The 27,695-nt window shown below is 54.0% G+C and overlaps 1 protein-coding gene across 5 annotated transcripts; it reads right to left on the bottom strand.

Moving 5' to 3' along the window:
• Window positions 1–284: 284 nt before the first annotated feature.
• On the bottom strand, window positions 285–27,695 carry LOC122434205 (C-C chemokine receptor type 6-like). Of its 5 annotated transcripts, none has more exons than XM_043457431.1 (3): window positions 27,575–27,695; window positions 2,308–2,417; window positions 285–2,209 (listed from the first exon to the last, which is right to left on the bottom strand). In XM_043457431.1, the coding sequence occupies exons 2-3, from the start codon at window positions 2,314–2,316 to the stop codon at window positions 1,091–1,093; spliced, it is 1,128 nt and encodes a 375-aa protein (XP_043313366.1). In that variant the 5' UTR covers window positions 2,317–2,417; window positions 27,575–27,695; the 3' UTR covers window positions 285–1,090. The 5 variants fall into 5 exon arrangements, with proteins under 5 accessions (XP_043313366.1, XP_043313368.1, XP_043313365.1 ...); XM_043457433.1 differs by lacking the exon at window positions 27,575–27,695 and adding an exon at window positions 25,942–26,190; XM_043457430.1 differs by lacking the exon at window positions 27,575–27,695 and adding an exon at window positions 13,728–13,864.

The following is a 27,695-nucleotide window of genomic DNA, read 5'->3' as shown; positions in this document are numbered from 1 at the left end:
CAGCTAATTTGAAGCTCGTCACAACCAGACTCCACACGTCTCTCTCTAACACCGCAATGGAAAGGAACAAAACCCCTTTCATTATTGTCTCAGTAGTTTCCTGGTTGTTTTTTTTTTTTTAAGTATTCTAAACAATTTAATTTTTTAAAACTAATTTTTAAAAAAATTTAAACAACTAACTCAAACTGGAGTTTGCCTGGTAGCTCAGTTGGTAAAGAATCCGCCTGCAATGCAGGAGACCCCAGTTCGATTCCTGGGTCGGGAAGATCCCCTGGAGAAGGGAAAGGCTACCCACTCCAGTATTCTGGCCTGGAGAATTCCATGGACTGCATAGTCCATGGGGTCACAAAGAGTCGGACACAACTGAGCAACTTGCACTCTTGCCTGTCCTAGGAGCCCCAATTTTATTATGTTTTGTTAAACAAGTGTTTATTAAGCACCTTCGTCTGATTTTTAGAAGATGGCCATCGTGGAGAGAGATACAGCACACTGTACCTCCTGGCGTCCGTGACGACCGCAGCTGCCTGGCCCCTGGGCCGGCGTCACCAGCACTTACGCAGCCACCTCTCTGGTCTCGGAGCTTGTTTTTCCTTCTGCCCTTTTACAATCTCATGCAAGTTGAGTGCATCACAAGGAAATGAGAAAAAGCTCAAGCCAGCCCGTTTTGCTGCTCTGATGACCAACAGTATCCATGGGGATGGAAAAATGTTTAATCTTTTGCCTAAATGAGTTATGTGAGGGCTTTTGATGGTTGTTCCTGTTTCCTTTTGTTTTTAAGTCGTGGGATGTTTTGCAATGACCAGAAATTGCGGTTGAAGGCTTCCTTGCGAACATTCCTGAAAGTGTTCCCGCTTGTAAGCAGTTCCCTTTCATCCAGCGCTTCCCAAAGCCTGCTTTGTGGAATGCCAGCCATCAGGGACAGGGGTGCAGGGCATCCCCGGTCAGGTGAGCTGGGGGTGCTCCCTGTGGGAACCCCCCGGCACCCGGGGCACCCGCGGCCCTGATCCTGCAGGAAAGACCCCGCTCGCTTTTGCTTCATTTCCACGGGCCCCGTGCGTTTCCATCCTGTCTGCGCCAAGCCTGGGGGGCGTCACATGGTGAAGGAGGATGGGTTGTCGTTGTCCGCGGTCTCGCTGTTCTGCCGGGAGGTGAAGGTGTCCGAGTGCAGCCGGGAGCAGGAGAAGCCCGGCGCCTTCTGCTTCCGCCTCACGCACCACAGGTCCTTCATGATCTTCAGAAAGTAGCTCCGAAACTTCTGGCCGATGAAGGCATAGAGCACGGGGTTGAGGCAGCAGTGCAGGAAGGCCAGCACCTCGGTGACGTTCCTGGCGTAGCCCAGCAGCTTCTCGCCGCTGCATGAGCGGTCCGTCCGGCCCAGGTTGACGGCGGTCACCAGGAGCACCATGTTGTGCGGGATCTGGCAGGCCAGAAACACGAGGACCACCGCGATGATGACGCGGATGGCCCTGTGCCTTTTCGAGTTCTGCGCCTGGACTAAGGTCTTGACAATGAACGCGTAGCAGAAGATCATGAACACCAGCGGGACGAAGAAGCCGAAGAGGAGCTGCAGCCCCAGCATCAGCAGCTTCCAGCGGATGGGCTCGGACACGGCGTGGTACCGGGGCTCGCACACGTCGCCGCCCTGAAGCTTGTACTTCTGGTTGAACGTGAAGGTCGAGCTGGAGATGAGGACGGACACCACCCACACCGCCAAGCAGATCAGCTTGTGGTGCGCCAAGGCTCTGGAGCGGAGCCGGAAGGACTTGGTGGCCTGCACGATGGCGATGTAGCGGTCCAGGCTGATGCAGGCCAGCAGCAGCATGCCGCAGTTGAAGTTGACGGCGTAGATGCCCCGGGTCAGTTTGCAGATGGTGTTGCTGAAAATCCACTCACCAGTGGCGTGGTTGACAGCCCAGAAGGGGAGGGTGAGGACAAAGAGTATGTCCGCCACGGCCATGTTCAAGAGATAAACGTCCGTCATAGATTTGGCTTTCTTATAAAAGGCAAAGGTGACAACCACCAGAATATTGCCCAGGAGGCCACAGATGCATATCAAGGAGTAAGCTACCGGCACGAAGAGCCCGGAGAAACTTCTGACCTCCTGCAGGGAGCACAGAAAGCTGTCATCATCCAGTAAGTAATCCGAACTGTTAGCTAATCCAAAGTAGTCCTCATTTGAATCGTAGATGTTGGTGGAATTCATTGGTTCCTAGAAAGTGAACAAAGACAGAGCCAGCTGGAGTGTAATTTTCTGGGAGTCAACTTGACGGATATTATCCTCCCAGCCAAAATAACAAGGATGCTCACCCCTCTCATCCTGGTGCTCGATCTGGGCAGAAAGGCCAGGCCTCGGACAGAAGGCAGCAGACTTTTCACCTCCTTTGGCTCACAGTGGAGAGAACAGGAGAGACGTGAATCTAAGGAAGAAGGAAAGCAGAATGCAGCACAGTTGCGTATTCTCAGAGAGCCAAAGAGTTAAGGAAATAGAATTCTTCCCATTTCAACACGAGTGCACAGCATGCTATTTTATACAGAAATACTCATTTAGAACTGGTGTCAGTAACCGCTTTCCATGGAAGGCAGACAGTAAATATTCTAGAATCTGTAGGTCATGTAGTCTCTGACATCACTACTCAGGTCTGCTGGTGGAACCTGAAAGCAATTTCAGACAGCTGTGTGAACGAATGGGCAGGCCAGCCGCCGGCCGTGGGCTGTGATAGCCGATCCCCGATCTGGAGTGTAAAAACAGGTGATACCAGCAAAACCAAAGGTTCAATCTGCAGAAAAATATTCTTGAAGAATTCAGTTTAATTACATTCAACAAGATGCCACTGAACAAAACCTGCAGAAGGGTAGATGTTGCTAGGATACTTAGACTTTATAGTCCTTGCTTAAAAATATTATATATAATTTTAAAGACTGCATGGCTTCCCAGGCGGCACTAGTGGTAAAGAACCTGCCTACCAGTGCAGGAGACACAAGAGACCTGGGTTCGATCCCTGGGTCGGGAAGATCCCCTGGAGCAGGGCATGGCAACCCACTCCAGTCTTCTTGCCTGGAGAGCCCCATGGACAGAGGAGCCTGACAGGCTGTGGTCCCTAGGGTCACAAAGAGTCAGACACGACGGAAGGGACTTAGGAGCCACAGATGTATCCAAAATACAGTCTCGTTAGCAACCGCTGATCTGCTGGAGCCAACACACCCTAATCTTCGGAAACCAGGCTTCAGGGAGGGAGGCTCAGGCCGGCGTGGTCAGGGAAGGCTCTGTGACTGCACAGGCCTGGGTCCCTGCAGAACCAGTCCCTGGCAGGTGACCACTCGGGCTGAAAAGGAATGCTGAGCCCTGCGTGTTTCTGAAACCCCTGGCTGGCTGGGTTGGCTTGACCGCTGCTAAACAACCCCAGTGGCACTGAGGATGTGCTGGGGATGCCAAGAGGGGAGCTGCAGGGCTCCAGGCTCAAGGAACTCACCGGGAGGGGGGTGCAGGCTGGAGCGGGGCCTTGCAGGAAGGCCTGTGGAGTCCATCACTTTGAAACAAACAGGCAGAGGGGAAAGAAGGATTTGTTGCTCTTCCCACATGCCCTTATCCATCTTTACCTGGTGTGGTGCCTCGTCCTGGTTTGTTATCCAGCCACAGACGAAACCCTGGATGTCTGAGACTCACGTGGAACAGGCGTTCCCTCTTCTCCTGCAGCTCCCCCCCACCGGTGGCCCAGGAGGCCAGGAAGAACAGAAAGGCCAGCCTTGGAGGCTCAGGTGGAGAAGGAGGACCCTGCCCCGAGCCCATCCGGCTGTGCCTGGCCCATCCTCGGCTATGGAGGCCACACTGATCCTGGGGGAGGGATCCTGTGTACTCAGAGGTCACCCTGGAGGGCTTCCTGCACATGCTTCCTGCATCACGTGTCTCTCCCGCTGTGGCTTCCTGACCACACACAGATGGCCTCAGCCCCCTCCTTCTCTGCTGCCCGGAGCCCGAGCCTCTGCACTGCCTGCTCCCCGCTCTGGACGCGAGGCCGCAGGGACGCTCGGCTCCCCTCTGCACTTCTACAACAGCCTGCAGAAGGCGCGCAATCAGAGCTCCCATGTTGCTGAAGCAAATGAGGAGATAAGCAGCCATCAGATCACCAGATTAAATGTATCAGACGAAATATGACCTCAAGATTTGTGCTTCCGGCCATGAGGGATTAGCAGAGACCGCGCGCCCTGCTGCATCGAGCAACCAAGAACGCCCACAAAGTGCATCAAATCACGGCTTTCAGACGCTGGGTGATGGACGGGGACTGTGTTCCCTGCCCGGAGGACGGTGAGGCGGGCAGTGGTCTGAGCTCTGCGCAGCCCCCTGGTTCTCACTGGGAGCCGTTCCCATGTGCAGAGCAGAAGCACAGTCCAGAGAACGGCCTCTTCTCAGTGCTGAGGAGACAGGCCTGAATTCAGGGAGGTGGGCGGATGAGAGAGGGGCCCCCGCACAGACAGACAGGGGCCCGCAGAGCCGTCCTGAGAGCACGGGGCGCACGGCCAGGGGAGAGCCCCCAGAAGGGGTGCGGGGCCGCCCGCAGAGGCCCCGCAGGCTGGAGACAGGCCTCCCGAGGGCAGGGCGGGGCTGCAACAGACAGCTGACGGCCCCCACCGAATTAAACCTTCTGCGTTTATCCCAGCCCAACACTCTCACAGACTTTTTTTTTTCCCCTGTCCTTGTTGAACTGCACTTTGAAAGTGATTATTTTCCAGTGAGAACTATACTCTGCCCCCGTTGTTTACTTCTTCGGGAAAACACTCCTTCATGGCCCTTTCCTTCGGGGCATCCTTCGTTCCAGAAAGAAGCTCAGAGAGCGACAGCCTCTAGGACCACCAGAGCCTCTGGCAGCTGGACGCCAGCTGGGATGGTTCTGAAGCTTTCCTGAGGTGAAGGAGATTACACACCGGCACCCTCGTCTGCAGCCCCGGTTTCCCTGGACTGTGAGACGCTTTCCTCCTCTCTCAAGGGAGGGCACCGGCTGGAGGGCCCAAGCCCCGGGGCCCCCTTTGCCTGGCAAAGCAGTCAGAACTGCTCCTTTCTGCTTCACCCAAAACTCTGTCTCTGCATTTTTGTTCAGCACCAGTGAACAGAGGCTGGTGTTCAGCATTAGCAGCGATCACGACCTTCCGAGTCCTGGGGCCCTGGGAGCATCCTCAGAAGGGAACCGTCTTAGGAGTAACAGGGTTAAGATAAGCCAACCTAAAAGCCTCTCCAGACCCGCCAGGACAGAGCCTGAGAGAAAGTCGCAGATGAGCCATCTGACTCCAATCATACGGCTACCTTCAGAATGAATGAATCCCCAAATTAAAGATATATGACAAAGTTCAACCTTCAACATGTGAAATTCATAATGTCAGGTGCCCAACAAAATGTCTAGACCACTGTAGGTTGAATGCTTGCAGCTCTCCACGGTTCACACGCTGAAGCTGAGTCCCCAGGGTGACCGTGCGAGGAGATGAGAGCCCGCCCCCGTCCCCAGGGGATCAGGGCCCTCGTAAGAAGAGAAGCGTATGAGAGCCCACTTCCTCTCCGCTCGCCATCCTGCGCGGACGCCGTGAGAAGATGCAAACCAGGAAGCAGGCTTTCATCAGACCTGGATCCGCTGGGGCTCTGACCTTGGACTTCCCAACCGCTAGAACTGTGAGAAGTAAGACGTTTGTTGTTGAAGCCAGTCGGTCTGCAGTAATTTGTTATCGCAACTCAAACTGACTAAGGCACACACCTTCAAAATGACAGGAAAGTGACTCGTGATCTACACAAAGAAACAGAAAAATGGCAGAGATGATGGAATTAGCAGAAAAAGATGCTCTGGCAGCTACTACAAATACACTATCCGTCTGTTAGTCACTCAGTCGTGTCTGATTCTTTGCGACCCCACGGTCTGATCCTGGGATAAATGCAATGGGCTTCCCAGGTGGTACTAGTTGTAAAGAACCTGCCTCCCAAAGCAGGAGACATCAGAGACATGAGTTCCATCCCTGGGTCAGGAAGATCCCCTGGAGGAGGACATGGCAGCCCACGCCCGTGTTCTTGCCTGGAGAGTCCTGTGGACAGAGGAGCCTGGCGGGCTGCGGTTCACAGGGTCACAAAGAGTCGGACATGACTGAAGCCTCTTAGCACGCACGCACTATAAACAGACTGCACGTGATCAGGAAGACAGAGGAAAGCATAGACATGATGAGGAACGCCATGAAAGATATAAAAAGACTAAAGAAAGATCCTGAAGATGAAATGCACAATGTGTAGAACAAGATTACACAGACTGGGTGACCTCCCTGCTGGTCCAGGGGTTACGGCTCTGTGCTCCCACTGCAGGGGGCTCAGGTTTGATCCCTGGTCAGGGAACTAGATCTATAATGCCTCTCAGGTGCAGCAGGAAAAAAAAAATACACCGATGGGGATTAACATCAGACTGAACTCTGTTGACACGCACAAAGCAATTGTGATTCTATATCCCAGCAACATTTAGAAATTGAAATTGAAAAACAAATTATCATAGCATCAGAAAGCATGAAATCAAATATTTATGGATACATTCCCCCCTTATCCATACCCTGAAAACTATAAAACAACGTGGAGAGAAATTAAATAATCTAAATTAATGGAGATATATATTTAAATCAAACAGTTCAATATGGTTAAAATGTCAGTTCACTCCAAATTGATCTACAGGGACAAACAAACCCAAGTGAAAACAGTGGCAGGGGTGTTTGTAGAAATGGACAAAGTAAATTTAAAATGGTTAAGAAACTCAAGGGATTTAAAATAGCCTAAGCAACTTTGAAAGAGAGAACAAACCTGTAGGACTTACAATACCTGATCTCCAGACTTGCTACAGAGATACAGTAGTCATGAGAGTGGGGTGTGATAAGAGAATAGACCCAAGAAGCAGCCGAACAGAAGAGAGACTGAGTTTTAACTAAAGGTCCAAAGTAATTCAGTAGGAACAACAGTCTGTCCAGTATATAGAACCAGCACGGCTGGATATTCTTGTATGAAAGTTGATCTGTACCCCTTATCTCATACCATAGGCAAAAAAAAAAAAAAAAAAAATCCTCATAGGTTATAGATCTGTATGTGAGAGCCAGAAGCACAAAACACCTAGAAGAAAACACAGTGGATAATTGTCATGCCCTTGAGAATGAAGGCGATCTCTTATATGGATTGCTCAAGGCACGGACTGTTAGAGAACTGATAAATTGTAACTCATCAGAATTTAAGACTTCTGCTCTTTGAAAGACTTCACAAAATGAAAAAGACCACTGAATGGGGCGGGGGGAATGTAAATTTATATCTCATCACTGTAGCCAGCATCTTCAAACACTTACAACTCAATGACAACTCAAGAAGAACCAGGCGTAAGATTTTAAGTCGATTCCCCGAAGAAAACACATGGATGGCAAAAAAACATGAGAAAAGGCACACCAGGTCCCTCATTACTAGGAAAATGCAAATTAAAACTGCAGTAAGAAGTCATTTCACACTCACCAGACTGGCTGAAATCAAAAGGGCAAATGTGGAAGACACAGCCACGGGCGTCCCACCCAAGCGGCGGGGCCGTGATGCCGAGGCCCGCTCTGAGAAAACAGGGCCAGGCCTCTCTGGTCACACACACACACACTCACCACTCGAACCGCGAGGGACCCCTGCGTTCACCCGAGAGAATGAAAATGAAAGGCGTGCAGTCACAGGTTTGCTCTTCACGGCCCAGGCTGGAAGGAACCCCAGTGCCCATCGGCTGGCAAGCAGATATGTAAATGGTGCCCCAGACACACACTGGGCCCCAGTCCATGGGTGGCCAGGGGCTGCTGAGGCCCGCTTCACACACCCAGAGCGCCAGGGCATTTTTCTGGGTGAAGAACTTAAACATGTATGCCCAGGTTCTGCGTTGTTGCATTTATACGGAATTCTAGAAAAGGCCAAACGACGGTGGTGGAAGCCCAGTCGGTGACAGCTGTGGGTGGGGAACGGGGAGAAGGGGCCGGCCGGAATGGCCCAGGGGGCCTTTCTGAGGTGCCCGAGACGCGCCCCGTCAGGATGATGGCCGCTGGCAAAGCCCACTGAAGGCTGGCTTTCAGACTGGGGGCATTTACTGCTATCAGTTATGGCTCAAGCGGCTAATAAAAACAGCTGCACATGGTTCCACATAAACGCACTGATGCTGGCGACAGGTCCCCACTGAGGACAGAGCGGGTTGTGGGAGGTCTGTGGGGAGGAAGGACTAGAGACGACCCCAGAAGGAGGAAGAGGGACAGGTTGAGGTGGGTGGGGGTACAGGTGCTCGGGGAGGGGGCTGAGGCGGAGCAGGAGTGTAGACCCCGTGCTGCGGGGGGCCATGCGGGGACCGGGGACCCAGGGGGAGGCCAGACCCGGGGCGTCAACACAGGCCCTGGGTGGGGCACCCTAGCTGGGGCGGGGTCAGTTCCTCGTCCCGTATGCAGATGAGGTGGGCAGCCCAGCTGAAATGCGGCCAGGGAGGCCCCAGCGCACTGGGCCCAGCCAGACCCCCACTTCGGGAAACTACTTTTTAACTGCACTGTGATAGATAATGATGCTATCTATCTGTTATTATTAACAAGGATAACAGTCAGTTCAATCAATGATTGTGAAATGTCTACTGACGCTGAGCATGCAAAGATGCATAGAACGTAAGCTCCAGCTTCAAGAAGCTATCAGGTGAGCAAATCGTTATGAAACGGCAGCACTGGCGGTAATAGCGGAGTGGGCAGGGCAAGAAGGGCTTTCCTCTCAGCGAAGAGAAGGCCCGGGTCGGGAGCGGCTTTGTCGTGGGTGTCGGTAGAGGGTCTGGGCCAGACCTTCAGGCCACTCTCGGGGACACTCCCAGAAGAGACCTTAGAAGCTGGGCCAGAATTATGTCTATTCCTGAGTGAGTGAGTGAAGTGCCCGCTCAGCTGCTCAGTCGGGTCCGACTCTCTGTGACCCCACAGACTGCAGCCCACCAGGCTCCTCCGTCCATGGAGTCTCCAGGCAAGAGTACTGGACTGGGTTGCTATGCCCTCCTCCAGGGGATCTTCTCGACCCAGGGATGGAACCTGCATCTCCTGCATTGGCAGAGGGGGTTCGTGACCCCTGCACCATCTGGGAAACCTTGAGACATTATTTTAATTTCCTTTGATTGACCCTTTTTTTTCCCTAATTAAAATGGCAAAATACACCAGAATAACCCACATCTGTAAATTCCATATTTTTCAGGGATAGTGTTGTACACCTGTTGGGAATAAGCATCATTCAAGTGTGGATGATGACGGATGCATCGCTCTTGTGGTGAAGCTCAGTGTTCTTGAAGACACGGCTTTTGGGTCCTCGTGTGTACCAGGCACGAGCAATACCTGGAAATGATCCAGCCTGCCCCAGACCACCGTCCTCATCACAGAAATCATGTCAACTCTGCAAAGGAATCGTGTTGGTGACAGATTGGCCCAGCGTCACCACAACAGGCAAAGAGCCTTTCTTTCCCCTCAGGTAAATGACCTCAGATCTTGAGCAGCAACAGTCAGCTTTTTGGAGAAGGATTCTGTTCTTTCTAACAGAAGCACTTTCTGTTGTTCTTATGAAAATTGGTAAAAACATTAAGACTGTTAAAAGGAGACATTTCTGTACCTTCTTTAATGAACAGAGAATAAAACAGACATGAGGAAATTTGACATGACCACAATAGGAAAGTGAAATAATGCTCAATACGTGTTAAAAGTAACTGATGTTCAATTCTTAGGCCAAGTCATTGGAAGGTTTGAAAAGAGGAGCGCGATAGTGTCGCCAAGTCTACAGTGGTCAGACTTACAGAGGAATTTAGAGTTGCGCCGTGGGAAACATGGCTGGCCGGAAGCAAGGGAAGCCAAGCAGCGGTGATGGTGAAGAGACCCCATGCGTCAGAGCGGGGTGCTCCTCTGCAAGGATGGGGGCCAGGGAGGGGTGATATCACTGACCACCTGCAAAGCGGCCTTTAGAGAGGGTCTAGGTTTACACCTCCCTGCAAAGGGCAAGAAGGCAGCCAACGAGTAGAGATGGTTTCCAAAGAACTGACCAAACGTCAGGAAGATTATTTGAATGGTTTGGCAAGCTTGGCATGAGCTGCCTTGGGGGCCAGCAAAGCCCACCCAGGTCAGGCGCAGTGGTCACTGCTTACGGAGCATGAGGCGGGTGTGAGCCGGGTCAGACCTACAGAATCGGAGTCTCTGCTGCAGTGCTCTTTGGAGATGAAGGGGTGAGAGCGGGTGCCCCTCTCCTCTCCAGCTGGGGACCGTGGGGGCAAGATGGGCTGGAACCTCGGGAGGTGCCTTTGCAAGCAGAGGGTCTGAGCGAGGAGCTCTGAGGCAGACACCCCCGTGTGCCCTGAATGTTTCACCACCAGTAAGCCTGGAGCTGAGGCTGCTGGAGCCCCATCCACGCGAGGGTGTGGGGCGGCGGAAAGGCAGCTTTCAGCCGGGCGGTGAGCGGGTAAAGACGCGGGTGCCCGGAGGACGGTGTTTTCACGTGTCCTGCTCATGGCAGGAGCCCGCGCACGCCTGTCTTTTGAGCCATCAATGCAGTTGGGCATTAGATGAGCTTGAAAGCCTGCTGAGGGCGGCCGCGACGGCTCACCCCCCTTCACAGCGCCTCCGGGGACCCGAACGCGCGCTTGTGTGAGCGTCGTGGCTTCGTCAGGGAGTCCAGCCTCTAACAGCTGTGTCGCTGGAGTTTAGATCAGCTTGTAAACCAGTGAGCTTAGATCAGTGAGTCCCTGGGAGATGTTCTGGCTGCAAAGAAAGCCGAGGGGGAGGACGGGCCAGGGAGAACTGCTTTGGGGTCAGTTTTGGGAGCTGCCACCTCCTGCCTGCTCCTTCTGGAACGTCCCCTCCGGTACCAGCTGGTCTCCACGCCAGGCTGCGGCCAGGAGTAGACGCGCCCTCAGAAAGTGCAGGACGGGGACGGCGAACCCCTGCACCAGCCCCGGTGGAGTCGCCTCTCATCGCGGACACACAGAACCCAAGTCAGGCCATCGAATGGCTTCTCTTCCTTTGGCAGAGGCACGCAGTGATAAGCTGAACCTTTGCATGACTTTTGCACTGAAGCTTTGAGGCCATAAATGAAAAGTAGACGTTCCAGAACCCCAGACTGAAGGAGCCTCGGGGAGCAGGCCTCTGCCCTCAGTTGTCACACCGCAAAGACTCGAGAAAACCTTAGTGCTACTAAATGAGATCAACATCTTTAACACAGTGTTCACAATGCTACTTTACATTTCATCACAGTTAAGCGATGTGGCTGCCTTGGACCACTGGCATTAGGTACCGTGTACTACAGAAGGTACCTCAGAAACTAACAGCTAATTGACTACCTCGCTCAAGAATGCAAAGAACACCTCACTGTACATGCGTGTCCTCAGATCAGAACGGCTGTGCAGAGGGCCATGGTCCTGCCCCCTGCCCAGCTGCTCTCAAGCCCACCAGAGGCTGCCCCCACTGCCCCCTGGGCCTCCATTGCACAGAGGCCTCTTCTCGGGACTCTGAGGGCTTCGGAAGCCTCCTGGTCACAGGCAGAGGACAAGGATGGGGAACGGCTCCGGTCCTCAGCAGGCATCGTCTGCGCTGGGACCGGGTGACCAGGATGGGCTCGCAGGGAGGCCGATTACTGGTCTGCTCTCTGCTGGGCCAGATGCAGGTGGGGGCAAAGGGAAGCAGGATACTGGAGAGGAGAGGGGAGGGGAGGGGAGGGGGGAGGGGAGGGGAGGGGATGGGAGGCGGCTGGAAAAGCAGAAGGGGTGGGCAGCAGGCCGCCCTCAGCCTTTGGCCCCTCTGGCCAAGGGCAGACTCTACCCATGAAGATTAAATATGCAGAAACATTAACAACATTTATCAAAGTATTATCAGCAAGGAAAACTTAAAGTTTTGATTTAAACAAATTAAACAAGTTTAACAGTTTGCTAAAATTAAAGCAGAAGGTTTTCAATCTGTGCTTATTTTCATAAATAGTGATGGCCCCCAAGACAAAGAATGAGAACAAAAGGTATGTGTGTGTGTACATGTGTGTACATGGTGAGTATACACATGCACGTGCATACATGTGGGTGTAAATGTGCACGCATGTGTGAATGTTACATTGTGTATAGGCATGTGTGTGTTATGTGTTACATGTGTGTATAGTGTGTGTGTGTGCTGTGTGCACACATACAGGCGTGTGTGTGTGTAGGCCTGTGTATATGCATGTGTGTGTTTGTTGAGTGTTGGAGGGTGGGTGTGCATGCTCTAAGTTCTAATTGCTCAGTGGGCTTTGGGATCACTGCTTTATGTCTATTACCTTGCTACGTCTCTCAACATCCCTTTCAGATGACTTACAACCACTTTACAGGCTTTCCTCGCGGCTCAGTGGTAAGGAATCCACCTGCCAATGTGGGAGCCACAGGTTCACTCTCTGGACAGGGAAGATGCCCTGGAGAAGGGAATGGTAACCCACTCCAGTATGCTTGCCTGGAGAATTCCATGGACAGAGGAGCCTGGAAGGCTACAGTCCATGGGGTCACAAAGAGTCAGACGTGACTCAGAGACTAAACAACGGCATACCCACTTTACAAATGGGAAGACTGCAGTTCGTTCTAATTCACCTTGTCTCCAGCAGGTCTTACTGAAGGACTATACAATTCCCACAAGATCTTCAATAATATCTTTATTTTAATACATATGGGGATCAGAGTCTTACATACCATAGAGGCAGGCATTCAACACCAGGTCGCTGCTGTCTTAATTCATTTGACTCACAGGCACACAGCGTTTTACCCTTTTTTAGACGAATGTCAGTGGAGCTGAAACTCTAGGCTGGCTTCCTTCTGCTTTTGCATATGCGTGGTTAAGAAAGAAGCCAGAAGGTTTTTTCCAGTGAGTTGAATATAGGTTTGTATTTTTTTTCCTTCTGGTTCCTTTTGCTTCTTCAAAAGCTCATTTTACCTTTTCTTTTTCATTTACAGTAATTAATGTTATACCTCTAATCATTTCAAGAACTAGTGACTAATTCAGACTTGGCATTGGTTTCTTTCCAGGGCTGATCACTACAATATCTGTTTTCTGCAGCTACATGGGCTCTGGAGGGAATCTGTGCAGACTGTCTTAAAGACCACCATGCATCCTTTTATAGTCATGAGACGCTGACTCCCTAGTCACTGTGGCGTTAGCAGCCATTATCAGAGCTTTTCCTGTGTTGTGCTGAGTCTCATAACAATTTCCACCCCATCAATTTCTCTTAAATGACTACCTGACAAGCTCCTTCCCAGTCAACCTCCAACTATTCAAGACCCTCACTCATACTTTGCCATAAATCACCTTCCTCGTCACCTCCAAAACATTTTTAGCTCAGGTTTGGCTTTCCAAACTCTTTGTGGCCTTATTTAAGTAAAGAACTGCATTTCTCCCCAGACCGATGCCCCACGGATATCACATTATGAGGCAATGACCAAACTGCCCAAGCTCTAGTGCGAGACAATTAGAATGCAATCACTTACTGTACGTTTAGGGGGAAAGCAAGCTTCCTGAAAACACGGCGCTATTCCTCAAAGTGCAAGGACGCTGCGTGTGTGAAAGTGAGCATGCTTTATGAAGAGTAAACACAGACAGCACGCCAGCGTCCTGGAGTCCTCAAGAGTCAAGCAGGTCCATGTCTAATATCCCTCAGATGCAGGGATCAGAGAAGAAGAGACGTTTTGAAAGGGGCTTAGCAGGCTCACCTCCAAAAGGCCGTGGTCCGGAGTGCACACAGCGGTACACGGCCCTCACGACGCCCCAGGCGCGGGCATCCCCACTGTGACCTCTCGCCAGGCGCACTTTCTAATGGTCATTAAGAAAAAAGCAGTGAGGGACCAGGATTAACCAGAAGCAAATTGCTGAATTACCACTTCCTATGTAAAGGGAACGCCTATTTGCCCAAATACAGATGGTTAACCATCTATATCCTGTAAGTTATAAAACAATCATATGACCCCCTGGAGCCGCAGTAGCGCTTATGAGAAGGGGGGGGCCGGGGTGCGGTTACCCCCGCAAGAGCAACTCTGAGCTGCCTTTCAAGGTGTGGCAATGACGTTGTGCTCAAACACGGCCTCTCCGGGCCGGCGACCTCTGGGAGCCTGGAAAGACGCACCAGAGTCTAGAAAAGGCCAGTGAGCGTGGTGGACGTAGCCTCCAGGGCACCCCCCGCCGGGTTCACCCGAAACTGTGCACCACAGCCAGCTTCTGCCCCTCCACAGCCCCCGTCCCTCCGCTGCACAGAGGGGCAGCCGCAGATGGTCACTGGGGCAGCGGGCCCAGCTCTCGAGACCGGCAGGTAGGACGGCGCCTGCAGTGGGGCAGTGAGTGAGTGAAGTTGCTCAGTCGTGTCCGACTCTTCGCAACCCCGTGGACTGTAGCCCACCAGGCTCCTCTGTCCGTGGGATTCTCCAGGCAAGGGGACTGGAGTGGGCTGCCATTTCCTCCTCCAGGGGGATTTTCCCAACCCAGGGATCAAACCCAGCCCTCCCACATTGCAAGCAGACGCTTTACCCTCTGAGCCACCAGAGGGGCCCAGGAGTGGAGTAAGTGCTCAATAAACTTGAGTTTTGGGAGGATAAAAACCCAGGTGGCTCCATGGTAAAGAAGTCACCTACAACATAGGAGATGGGGGTTCCATTCCTGGGTAGGGACGATCCCCTGGAAAAGGAAATGGCAACCCACTCCAGTATTCTTGCCTGGGAAATCCCATGGACAGAGGAGCCTGGCAGGCTACAGTCCATGGGGTTGCAAAGCATCGGACACGACTGAGCGACTAACTCACACACGCGGTATTGTCTCCTCTGGGATCAAAAACGTCTCATGTGGTGACGGATGCTAGCTAGACTTATCGTTCATTTCACAATATATGTAAATATCAGATCATTGTGTCATGCACCTGAAACTAATGCAATGTTAGATGTCAATTATCTCTCAACTTAAAAAACACAAGACCCTCAACAGCAGGACACGTGCTCATTGGGAGATGGCAGGTGACAAACCCCCCGAGTGCCTTGTCACTGGATGTAGGGATGGATGCGAGGAAGAGCTCTGATGAGCTGCCAGGGGAGCTCATTTTTCGGTTTAAGTGGCTTCAAAAAATTAGCAAAAAAGTTAAAGAAAAGATACCCTAGAATCATAGAAGTGTTCACCATCTTGTAGTGTGTTGTTATGATCCAAGTCTCAGGAAATCACTTCATAAAAAGACTGATAGCAAAATTCTACTAAGTCATGTCCAACTCTTTGCGCCCCCAGGGACTGCAGCACTCCTGGCTTCCCAGGTCTTTGCAAGGTTTTACAGCCAAGATCAACAGAAAGCAAGACCGGGGGGACTGACGCCTTCCCTCCTTCCGAGCCTGACCCCTCCTATCTCGTGCTAAGCCAAACACACTGCCCACGCACAGCCCCCGGCCCTCGGCTGGGTGCTGACCGAGCATTGGTCAGGGTCTCTCCTCGCTGTGGACCCCAGAGCCCAGCTCGTTCCCACGCCTCCGCCGCCCTGCAGCGTGGCCCCCGCCCCCTTTCCGCTCCTCCCGGGAACTGTCGGAGCAGAGCTGGACCCTCTCCCCCGACCTCGCAGACTAGTTCCCTGCCCAGTTTCTGCTCATCCCTGCCTCCCCCCGACCTGCAGAAGAAGAGCCTTCTCCTTCTGATTGAGAGGCTGGATGACCTCACGGCCCCAGGGCCCCGCCGTCCAACAGTCCTCTTCCCGCCGTCACGGCAGTCCTTTGGAAGGACAGTCTGTCCAGGTCCTGACTCATCCTGCTCTGCTGGATCTTAAGGTTCTCCACTCACACGGGGTGTCCTGCCCGCTCCTCTGAGAAGAACCCTCCCCGTGACATCCCGCGCAGTCCCTGACCTGGACGACTGGCGCCGGAGGGAGAGGAGGGGACCGTGTCCTTCCCGCCCCTCCATCGCCCCCTGCTCTTCACCCACTGCCACCACCGCCGCCTCTGAGACCCTGCCCCCGCTGGCGGAAGCTGCTGGAAGGGCTGCCCGCCACGCCAGGCTCCCGGCTAAGGTCAAGATTCAGGTCACCTCCGGACCGGGGGACACGGGTGTCACACACCCTCTAACCCACCGCTTCCCTCTGACGTCCCCTTCGATAGTCTTATTTAGCGAGATGGTGGGAAGGTATGCCCGTTTGTGGCTCAGTATCACCCCAGGCCCAGCCTGCCTAAAACAGGAAAAATAGACTTGACTTTGCTGAGGACCCCAAGGGTCAGCGAGCGGGATTCAGCACGCCGACAAAAGCAATGCTGTGAGGCGGCGTCGGGAGACCGAGGGGCCTGGAGCGCCTTCCCTTCCTGGACACGGGTGCTGGGCTGCCCATCGGGGGAGCCCAGGGCTAGAGGGGGTGCCCCCTGAGGGACCGCTGCCCCTGGCGTGCCTCCTCTGTGCCAGGCGGGAGCCAGTCTGTAGCAGGTCTGGCCCTGGTCCCTGACGGTCTCCAGCCCGGACTGTGGCCTTCCCACCCACTCCCAAGGCTGCTCCTGGGTGGGACTCGGGGGCCTGTGTGGTCCTCCATGTCCTCTGCCCCCAGATTCCTTCTGCTTCAAAGTAAAATCCAAATTATACACCATTCTTAGGAAGCTCAGACCCATCTGTTTCCCCTAAGTGTCCCCTTGTTGGGACTGTCCATCCCTGATCTGGGAGGTGAGATTCCACGTACTAAGGACCGCCCCACAGCTAGAGTCTGTGAGCCACAACGCGAGGCCCCACACGAGGCAATGAAGCCGCGGCGCAGCCAAAGAAATAAATGCTTTCTTTAAAACAGCAAAAATTTCCCATGTTAAAAATCCCATGAGCTCTCAACACTGCTTCAATAAGACGCTGCTGCTCATCTGAATGACGTGGTGATGGACGTAAAGAGCCAGAGGTCCACCCTAGATCGTGCGATTTATGTCAACAGTTTCCAGTCTGAAAGCCTGCCAGGAAATGTGAACAGTTCATCCAGGACAAAGCCCAGGGGCCGTTTGGTAAATTAACGTCACAGCCAAGAGGGGAGCCCGTTACCCTTTGAGGTGAGGCTGTGGTGAATCCCGGGGACCCTCCTGCTAACTGGCGGGCTCACCCCTCGGCCATGGAGAGAGGCAGCTCCTCCGGGGCAGAGTCTGTGGAGCCAGTAAGAAGGGAGTCCCAGCCCCGCAAGCCCCAGGGAGAAGACAAGCTCATCGCCCGAGGAGGAAGAAGAATTTAAAAGGGAAAAGAGGAACTTGGGAAATGCGCGTAGGTTACGAACAAACCCATGTGCACACGGCTATATTTAACGCAGATAACCAACAAGAACCTAATGTACAGAACAGGGAACTCTGCTCCGTATTATGTAACAACCTGAATGGGAAACGAATTTGAAAAACAAGAGACACAGGTACGTATGTAAACCGAGCCACTCTGCTCTACTGTACGCTCTGCTTAGGCACTCAGTCGTGTCCGACTCCCTGTGACCCCACGGACTGTAGCCCGAAAGGCTCCTCTGTCCATGGGACTCTCCAGGCAAGAATACTAGAGTGGATTGCCATTCCCTTTTCCAGGGGATCGTCCCGACTAAGGGACTGAACCCAAGTCTCCTACATTGGGGACAGAATCTTTACCACCCCACCACCAGGGCAACTGTTCTCCAATAGAAAATAAAACTCTTAAAAAAGGGAAAAATAGGAACTTGGGGAAAAGTGCATGGACTGTGAACAAACACATTTTTCATTATAAAACGTAAAATAATTATAGGCAACAGTTTTGTAAAGAAAGTTCTTCAGTCACATGGACTTCCTCACCACGGATAACTGCGTGTCCCTCTAAGGGATGACAAGGGTGTCATATATTTTCAACTTTGTGGGTGATTTCCAAAGACGTGTGACACACGGGTGGCCGGTGTCTGCTGGCGGGCAGGTGGCCCATAAGGCGGATGACTCTGGGGTCTCAGCGGACCCTGGGCCTCCCTGATGAATGACCAATTCCCAATCTGGCGTTCGCTGGCAGCTGTGAGGGCCCAGCAGGGGGTGGTCTGCAGCGTCTCTGAGGGACGCACTCCGATCTGGCTTTGGTGTCCAGAGTGCTGGGCACACATGGACCTGGCAACCGCACCCAGCTGAGCTACCCTTCAAGAGACGACCCCTCGGTGTGCTGGATGGTCTTCAGAGACAGCCCGGGTGAGTGCCTCTGCTGCTAAAACGAGTCTGCGCACTGTTTACAATAGCCAGGACGTGGAAGCAACCTAGATGTCCATCGGCAGACGAGTGGATAAGGAAGCTGTGGTACATATACACCATGGAATATTCCTCAGCTATTAAAAAGAATGCATTTGAATCAGTTCTAATGAGGTGGATGAAACTGGAGCCTATTATACAGAGTGAAGTCAGAAAGAAAAACACCAATACAGTATATTAACGTATATATATGGAATTTAGAAAGATGGTAACGATAACTCTATATGTGAGACAGCATAAGAGACACAGATATATAGAACAGTCTTTTGGACTCTGTGGGAGAAGGCGAGGGTGGGATGATTTGAGAGAATAGCATTGAAACATGTATATCACCATATGTGAAACAGATCGCCAGTCCAGGTTGGATGCATGAGACAGGGCGCTCGGGGCTGGTGCACTGGGATGACCCAGAGGGATGGGATGGGGAGGGAGAGGGGAAGGGGTTCAGGATGGGGAACACTTGTACACCTATGGCTGACTGATGTCGATGTATGGCAAAAACCGCCACAATATTGTAAAGCAATTTAGTTCAGTTCAGTCACTCAGTCGTGTCCAACTCATTGCGACCCCACGGACTGCAGCACACCAGGCCTCCCTGTCCATCACCAACTCCCAGAGTTCACCCAAACTCATATCCATTGAGTCGGTGATGCCATTCAACCATCTCATCCTCTGTCGTCCCCTTCTCCTCTTGCCCTCAATCTTTCCCAGCATCAGGGTCTTTTCAAATGAGTCAGCTCTTTGCATCAGGTGGCCAAAGTAACTAGCCTCCAATTAAAATGAATAAATTAATGTAAAATAAAATAGAATAAAAAAGAAAGAGAGACTGCAGCTCATGCACTCAGAGGGGACATTGACCCTCTCCTGGAGTCTGGAGCACCCTTGCTGGCTTGCTGGGTCAATTGTTCCGCCAGCCATAATGATCCGGGGCTTCTGAGGCTGGGGTCACAGGAGCCCCCCAGCTCCCCCCGGCCAGGCCTCCTTCGGAACCCAGTCTCCGTGCTGCACTGAGGAGGCCATGCCCCGGGGGGAGGCCGCGTGTGGGCGGCCGGAGCCCGCTGAGACCCCGGGGGACAGCCAGGCCATGGAGCCTCCCTGACCAGGTCCCCGCCGGCCCCTGACTGTGACTGCATGATAGGCACAGAGAACCACTCCGCGGAGCCCCCCGGCCCCAGAGCCGAGAGAGCGGGCAACGGGCTACTGTTTGGAGCCACCACAGCCGGAGCTAGCTGGCCGAGCAGTCCTGAGTGACCCGGGCTATCCTCCTGCCCTGCGGACAAGCCCCTCCTGAAGTAGAGCGGCGGGTCGCAAACACAGAAATCACAGCAAAACTGACTTTATTCAAAAAAACATCCTTCCAAGAATACCAACAGGAAGGCTGGGCAACCTGGACTCTTAGTCAATCCCAGCCTCTATGAGATGCTCTTTGTCCCTACTGGGAAATTTTCTGGCAGGATGCTAGAGGTGGGGGAAATAAGACATCTGAGCAGGGATGTTGTTGGTGAGGTGAAGCAGGCAAAGTTGACAGGAGAGGGTCTCACTGGGGCGGCTCGGGGCTGGGCCCCGGGGTGTGTCGCTTCCTCCGCAGAGAAATAGGGAAACCCTGCTCACCGAATCCTGCCAGCAAATTTCCCGCTGCGACAAACAGCATCTCATGAAGAAGTGAAGAAGTGAAGTCGCTCAGTCATGTCCGACTCTTTGCAACCCCCTGGACTGTAGCCCTCCAGACTCCTCTGTCCATGGTGTTTTCCAGGCAAGAATGTTGGAGTGGGTTGCCATTCTCTTCTCCAGGGGATCTTCCCGACCCAGTGATTGAACCCGGGTCTCCCACGTTTCAGGCATCTCATAGAGCATCTCATGGAGGGAATTAATTGCAGCTGTGCTGACACCGTGTGTCCTGGAATTGACTGAGATTCCAGGTTGCCCAGCCTTCCTGTTCGGGGCATGTGCTGCAGTTTTGGGCCAGCGGAATCGATGTCCTGCTTGTCTCCACCCTGAGCATCCTCCTCCGGGGCAGCCAGGGGCACACCCGTCTCCTTCGCCTGCTGTCGGTCACTAGCTTAGAAAACACCCCCTGTGCCCTCCTGCAAGGCTCCCCATCTCCGGCCCCCAGTGCCTGATGATCTGAGCTGCCCCTGGAGTGATAATGACAGAAAAACAGCCCACACCATCGCCACGCACTGAAGTCAGCCCGACATCTCCCCCACTTCCTCTCTGTGGAGGGACAGGGGCTCAGTTCCCAGAACGGCCCCTGGCAGGGAGCCGCGCAGGAGGGAGGTGGCCCAGAGCCAAGAGCCACTGGCAGGCATGAGGGCACAGCCAGCCAGCTTGCTGTTCCCCTCATCCTGCTCTCTTCATCCTAACGGGAAGCCAGAGGGTGCCGATGCCGTCAGACTGAAACTCAGAGACGTGGCAGCTTCCTCAAGCACACGCACCTCAGAGCTTCCAGAGCCGGGGCACACGGCCACGCCCGCAGGCTGTGCGTCTCTGGGATCAACGTGGAGAGAAAGGATGCTCTGAAGACCCAGGAAGAAGCGAGAGGAACAAGGAATGAAAATGATAACTGCTCTTCCACCTCAACAGTCGTGGGGGGATCAGACCTGGAGGCTCACTTCTAGGTTTCTGACACATCTCTACGCGGAAGGTACAGAAACTGCTCGAAGAGGAAGGAAATGAGAGCCATCCAAGGTGCGGAGACTGAGCTCTCGTGTCGCTGGAGAGTCTTGACTTTAGATGTGGGTCAGCCACGTGACAGGCACTTTTGAAACCAGTCTCTGGGGGTCTGTCTCCTCCTTGATAAAGGGAAGAGGAGGTTCGTGGAGGATGAAGGTGCGGACCAGACATACGGCGCCTGTCTTCCTGCGGGTTCGGCCCCAACAGCCGCCCCCACCCCTTCCCCCTGCTCCTCTTCCCCCCACGTCCCCTTCCCTGCCGTCCCACAGAGGAGCTGTAGAACGCGAAGCGGGGGCAGCTCTGGGCGGGAAGCCACAGCTGAACTCAGCGGTGCTGACGGAAGCTCGGGGGCTTGCACTGAAGCCCAGGAGAGTGTTAGCCACTCAGCCGTGTCCGACTCTTTGCGACCCCGTGGGCTGTAGCCCGCCAGGCTCCTCTGCCCTTGGGGCTCTCCAGGCAGGAACACCGGAGTGGGGTTGCTGTTTCCTCCTCCAGGGGATCCTCCCGACCCGGGGATGGAACCCGGGTCTGCCGCATTGCGGGCAGATTCTTTACCCTCCGGGCCGTCAGGGAAGCCAGGAGCAGAAGGACAGACTGAAGTGAGGAGGGAAGCAGTGGCAGGAAGCAGTGGTCGCTCGGAAGTCAGCGCGGTGTCCCTGCAGCAGACACGGGAGGAACCGGCTTGGAGAGAGCCCCGCAGAGCGGCGAGTCTGAGGGCTGAAGACCGCCCTTTGCTGTAATCACTGGTGTTTACAGTGCTTCTGGAAGATAAGCTTTCAGTATGAATGTCTGAGTGAAAACGTTATCACAAGGGTCTAAGAAGAGAGTGTGGTCTCAGGAAACAGAGACCACAGATGTAGAAAAAGAAAATTTTTTTCTAATTGGCAGTGATAAGCAGCTAGGTCCTTCCGTGTCGCGCAGGGAAGTACCCTGAATGCTCTGTGATGAAGCACAGTGGAGAAGAAACTAAAGAAGAATATATATGTGTGTATGAACGAGTCTCTTTCCTATACAGCAGAAATTAATACATTAGAAATCAGCTATACTCCAATTCAAAAATGAATAAATAGAAAATAAAACCAAAAAATGGGCACCAAGACTCAAAGAAACAGATGGCAGGCACTGCAGAGGGCAGCAGGCGTGAGGGGGACTTGACTGAACCCCAGGAGTCAGCAGACCCCCCTGCAGCCCCCACCCGCCCTGGCCCACAGCTGATTTCAGCTGCAGCTGTGGGGCCAGAGACCGCCCACCCGGACGGTCCCCATCTCAACCCCCAGAGCCCTGGTTTCCTGACTGCAGGCTTTTTTGCTCAGCCCTCAGGTACAGCCCAGGAGGGCAGAGGGTGAGGGCCCCTGGAGGACCAACGGGGGGGCGGGAGCCAGCCTTCAGAGACGGGGTCCAGGTTTCCTGCCAGCATCGGCCTCCTGTCTTCTCCTCGTGGGCTGCCAGGATTCGGGTGGCCAACCAGCCTGGTTTCCCAGAACGTCGAAACTGCAGGGCAGTCCCGAGTGGGCCGGGATCTAATGGAAGTAATCGTAGAGTCCTATCCCAAGGCCACGGACATGGTACCCAGAACCAAGGTCCCCTCCGGAACTGCCCGAGGCCCTTTATAATGGTTGCCAAGGCCCCTCTGATCTTACCAGCCAGCTCTCAGATCCCAAATTAGGCAGAAATGCCCAGCCTGGTACTCACCCTAGCTCACACTCACCAGTCTCCGAATGCCACCCTTCCAGCAGGACTTTTCCTGTCTTGAGGCTCTACGAGTTGACTACCAACCCACGAGGAGCACCAGCTCGCCCTTGAGCTGGCGCATCCCCAGGTCCTGGCGTCTCTCCCCAGCCTGTTTGGAGGTAGGCCCACGGAGCTCACAGCGCCCTCATCACCTCTGCTCTTCGTTCTTAGTAAGCTCACTCCCTTCTGAAAGGCTCTGGGTCTACAGCCACGGCAGTAATGGCCCCCAGGCCAGGGTGCGGGAGCCTTCGCATGCAGCCCTGCTTAGGGCAGAGCTCGGTCAGGAGGCAGGAGGGGCCTGGAACAGGGATGAACCGGGAAGGAGGGGATGGCTGGCTGCCCCAGGGCCCGGAGGGGACCACGGGGAAGACGCCTGCGAGGAAAAGGAACAGCCTTGTTCTCAGTCGTGCAGAAAGGGAGGCCGTGGGCCAGAGGACCTAGGGTAGGAGGAGGCGGTCTCCGCAGGCGAGGGCGAGGGGTGAGACGCCCAGGGAAAGGGAGCTACCCGGTCTAAAAAGGAGAGTCCTGGGAGGTGATGGAGGGAGACGGGAGCTGGGAGGAAGGAGTGATGGGGTGGGAGAGGGGGCTGCCGAGGGGATGGGGAGGGGGTGTGGGGTTAGGGTTAAGGTTGTGGGGATCGGCTCTACGAGGCTCCAGGGAAGCTGGCGGGTCTGGGGGAGCAGGGAGGTGAGGCAGGCTCCTCAGGGGCCCCGGAGCATCTGGAATCCTCTCCTCCTGGCTGCTGACATTGGAGCTACTCAAGAAGGACGCGACCCCATCACCCAGACACACACTGGTGCCCTGCGAGGGTCTCAGATGCCAGCCACAGCCACTGCTTTAGAGACGACTTTGCTGGAACCAATATTCACTTTCTTCCTAATGCCTGGCATCTCTGAAGTGGGGGAGGAGAGGAAGGTTTTCAATGTTTTGAGTTGAACATGTGATAATAGAGACTTCTTTGCAAAAATTTTATATGGGCCCCAACTGTAAAGTTCTAACCCTGGACACACCATTCTAGAGGCAGCCTTATTCTTCCCAAAGCTTCTAAGCCAAAATAGGAACATGATAAAACTATAAGGATACAATGCTGCAATTCTTGCCGGAACACAGCGGCCTGGGCAGAAATACATTGAGATGCTAACAGTGGCGGCTCAGGAGCCAGAAACATAAGAAAAGTCACTTTGTTTCTGGGTCTTTGTGCTTTTTCCATGTGCTTAGTAACCAGAGGCATGGTTGTACAAGGAAAGGGTCTCTGAGAAGAGGAAAAGGGCTAGTTGAAGTAACTGTTGCAGATATCATTCAGGTAAACTGCTAGAAAAATTACACCTGCTAGATAGCTCCTGATAATCTCCACGCTCTGAGTGCCCCTGTATTCACAGCTTTTCCCATCGGTTTTGTGGGCAGTCAACATGCTGTTTTCCTTCAAATCAGATCCAGGAAATGGTGAAAGGAGTTGTTGCACATGACCCCCAGTTCAGAAGAGGGAAACCCATGTGAGATTATTACGACCAAGGAGAGAGCTCCAAGCAGCGTTAAAGCTCCCTTCCAGTGGGGCTGGCTTTTCTCAGACATACTTTGAAACTCTTCAGGGAGGGCATGACTAATTTTATCAGAGTCGATAGAATTAGGTCACAGAGTGGGGAAGACAGAAAGACCCCGTTTCACATCAAGAGGGCAAAGGGGGCTTCCCTGGGGGTCCAGCAGTAAAGAATCTGCCTGCCAATGCAGGGGACGCAGGTTCCGTCCCTGATCCGGGAAGATCCCACGTGACTCAGAGCAGCTAAGTCCAAGAGCCACAGCTCCCGAGGCTGGGTGCTGCATGACGAAGACTGAGTTCCCAGAGCCCGAGCCCCGCGGCACGAGAAGGCCCTGCCGCAAGACGCTCACGCACAGCTAGAGAGAGCCTGGGCGGCAGTGAAGACCCAGGATGGCCAATAAATAACATTAAAAAAAAGATGGCTGACATTTGCACGCCATTCTAAAAAAAAAGAAAAACAAAGGAGGAAGGCCAAGAAAGGCCTCGGTGCTGGCCCCCGCAGACCCCCATCCGAGGCCAGCGAGCTCCCCACCTCACGGCGGGGGAGCAGAGGCCACCGCCGGCCAGAAGCGGGGAGGAGGGGTGCGAACGACTGAAGCCTGTGTTACAGAGTCTGCAAAGCGACAGAAAGGCCACGGAGGCCAAGCTACTTCATGGCATTTTCATTTCATTACACGTACAGGACCATGACCTGCAGTTTCCTAAAGCCTCTGTTTACCAGCCAGAAACAAACGTGAAAGCCACACATCCTTTTGTGTGGGGGACCTCCACGCGAATAATTCTGGTGGTGTCAGATAAACCCACAAGTAAAATCGACAGCCTCCTTCCTCGAGCCCGTGAAGACCTCACAGTGCCCGCTGGGGCGCAGCGGGGGCTGAGCCAAGAGTCTGGGGCCACCACTGATTCATCGCGCTCCTTGGTGACCCAGATTCAAGGCTCCTTTCTCAGTCTGTCTGACGGGAACCGCCAGGCTGACTTATAAAGCTGCTACAGAAATGAGAAAGGCCAGGTCGTGACATGCGACAGCAAGCCGGCTGCTCCCCGGCTGGCCCAGCAGCGGTCACTGAGATGGCCAGTGGCCGCCGCGGCCTCCTCTGCCGTGACCATCCTTCGGGTCCAGGACTTCTCTGCCGGTGAGAGGGGCTTCCAAGCGCGCGGGCTGAGTGTCTGGATGACCTCTCCAGACCCCGACCGAGCAGACCCCGGGTGGTCCCGCGGCCCCTAACAGCCCCGGCATGGCTGGGCAGGCAAGACCAGAGGGTGCAGACAGTCTGCTGCCTGTCATCCCTTCACCCCTAGGATTCCCGGCGCTTGGTGTGAAGAAGGGGAGACAGAGCACCGGGAGGAAGTGCCTGTGATTGCATCTAGGAGAAGGACACTGAGGAGGGCCGTGCGGAGGCCTGGCCCCACTCCGGGGGACCCACGATGGCGGTGGGTGACCCTGCACTGCGTCCGCCCGCCCAGGACCCGCCCTGGTCCCGCGTGCCTGCGCCCCCGGTCTCAGCATTGCTCCTCTGAGTCCCTCCTCCCTTCCGCCCAGACCACTCCCTCCTAGACACCTTCATCTTTTCTTTGTTCCCTGGTCTCTTTCTCAGGCCTCCAATGCCTCACTCAACTCCCAAAGCTGACTGTAAAAAGCACAAAGGACTGTGTGTCCTAGACATCGGTCTGCTCTATTAAGGCCTCCTCTTTAGACCCTGGGACCTCGCCCGCCGCCGCGAGCCCCGCAGGCTGAGTGCAGCTGATGGAGGAACACGACGGTGTCTGACTCACCTTGCTCTTGAGGGAAGGTAATTCTGAATTCTCCTTCAACTGAGGTCGATCGTTTCCAGTCCTAAGTATTCTAAAACTTCAGACCCGATTTATGAAATTCTTGCTCAAACGCTCCTTCTAGTAAAATCTCTGGCGTCCAGCCCTGCCTCTGAAGCCCTTTGCGATCACCCCTGCGGATGTGAGTGTTCTCCTCGGCAGGGGTGACGCAGATGCCTGGGGCTCACTGCTGTGCGTTACACGGCCCCAGAGTTTAGCACACTCAGTTGCCCCTCTGTGTTCTAGGGTGTTCCCACCGCATCCTCTCTCCTGCCTCCTTCCTCCTGGGGTCTCACTCAGCAGCAACCTTCCCACTTGAAACCTTTTGCTTCTCAGAGCTCTGCCCTGGAAAACCAAACAACGTTCCTTATCAGAACTGCACCTAAAATAAGAGTCGGGACATCTCGATGTGCCCCTGAGGGTCTCCCCTGGGAGAAAAGCCATGGGGGATGGGCTCTGCGGTATCTATTTTAGCTGCAGAGACTCTTTTCTGTTAATTTCCTCTTTCTCAGTTTGTCTTCGAGGGCTGATGCTATTAGATAAGGGACCTCTAGGTAAGGGAGGGCTCAGAGGTTTGATGTGTTTAATATGAGACCGAACCAAAGATTAAGGCAAATGCCTAAGTGCTATCAAATGAACAGGATGACAGTATTTTTTAATGACACAAATACATGAACCCACAGCAGAGTGAAACCCATCAACACCTATTTGTCACTTTCACTTGAAAGATGGTTGTGTCACGAGAAGGTCTTCCCATGAAGGGCCGCACCGTCCAGCCCCTTGAAGCAGACCCATGAACACCTCCACCCGTAGATGCACACCGCCCACCCACCCCCGGGGGCCCTGCCCTCCCGCGGAGCCGGCTCCAGGCCGCCCGGTCTTCTGCCCTTCTCCCCGCCCCTGCGGTGCTGTTGCCCGTCTGCGTGGGAGCTGCTCTGCCCTGTCCCCTCAGCTAGACCCCACCCCGAGCTCCGGGGCAGTTCCTACCGCGGGCCACCCCATCCAGCATGCTCCCCTCCCCCGGGCCCGCGCCCCATCTGCATTGCTGTCCGCCAGCACCCCTTTCCGCTCACAGTAGCCCAGCACGGGTGTAGACAGTAAGTTAAGGAGACTTCGTCTGGTTTGGGTTTGCAGAGTCTGTGTTTCTCCTTCCCAGGCAAGGCTCACATGTGTGATCGCTCTTTCCAAGGTGGCGCTGGCTTATTAGGTTCTTTGCCAGTGTTTCCACAGCCTTTTCACAAGAGCTGGTCACCGGCAGGCTTGAAGGGAGTCCGTTCCCTCCACGCTACCCATGGACGGAGTGGCTTTTTCTAACCCTTTAGTCACACCTGCTCCCAGACTGCAGTTAGAGTGTAACGTCAGATTACATAAACAATAGAGGTGACACCTCTGGGACAGCAGCCAGCACGCCGTGGACTCAGCAAAAGTCAGCGTCTCTCCTTCTCCCCCCAGAGCATGACTAAGAGGTCTAAGTGTCGGCCAGTGTCGGGCGGGATGATACAGAGCTGCTCAACACTCTTTTACCTTCGACACATTAAACCGCTGAGACTACAGGGATACCACGTTTTCTAGATTCCAAGACGAAATAAAAACTTACCGACAGAGGAGTAGCTTCTTATTGCACAAAGGAAGGGCCCCAGAGCTGTCCCTGGCGAAGCTCAGGTCTCGAATCCTCAGACTTCTCTGCACCAGCCTAAAGCCCCCGGCCCGGTGCTGAC

This window comes from Cervus canadensis, chromosome 33, assembly GCF_019320065.1.
Source record: "Cervus canadensis isolate Bull #8, Minnesota chromosome 33, ASM1932006v1, whole genome shotgun sequence".
Classification (NCBI taxonomy): Eukaryota; Metazoa; Chordata; class Mammalia; order Artiodactyla; family Cervidae; genus Cervus; species Cervus canadensis.
This window is presented reverse-complemented; position numbering and strand designations above follow the sequence as displayed.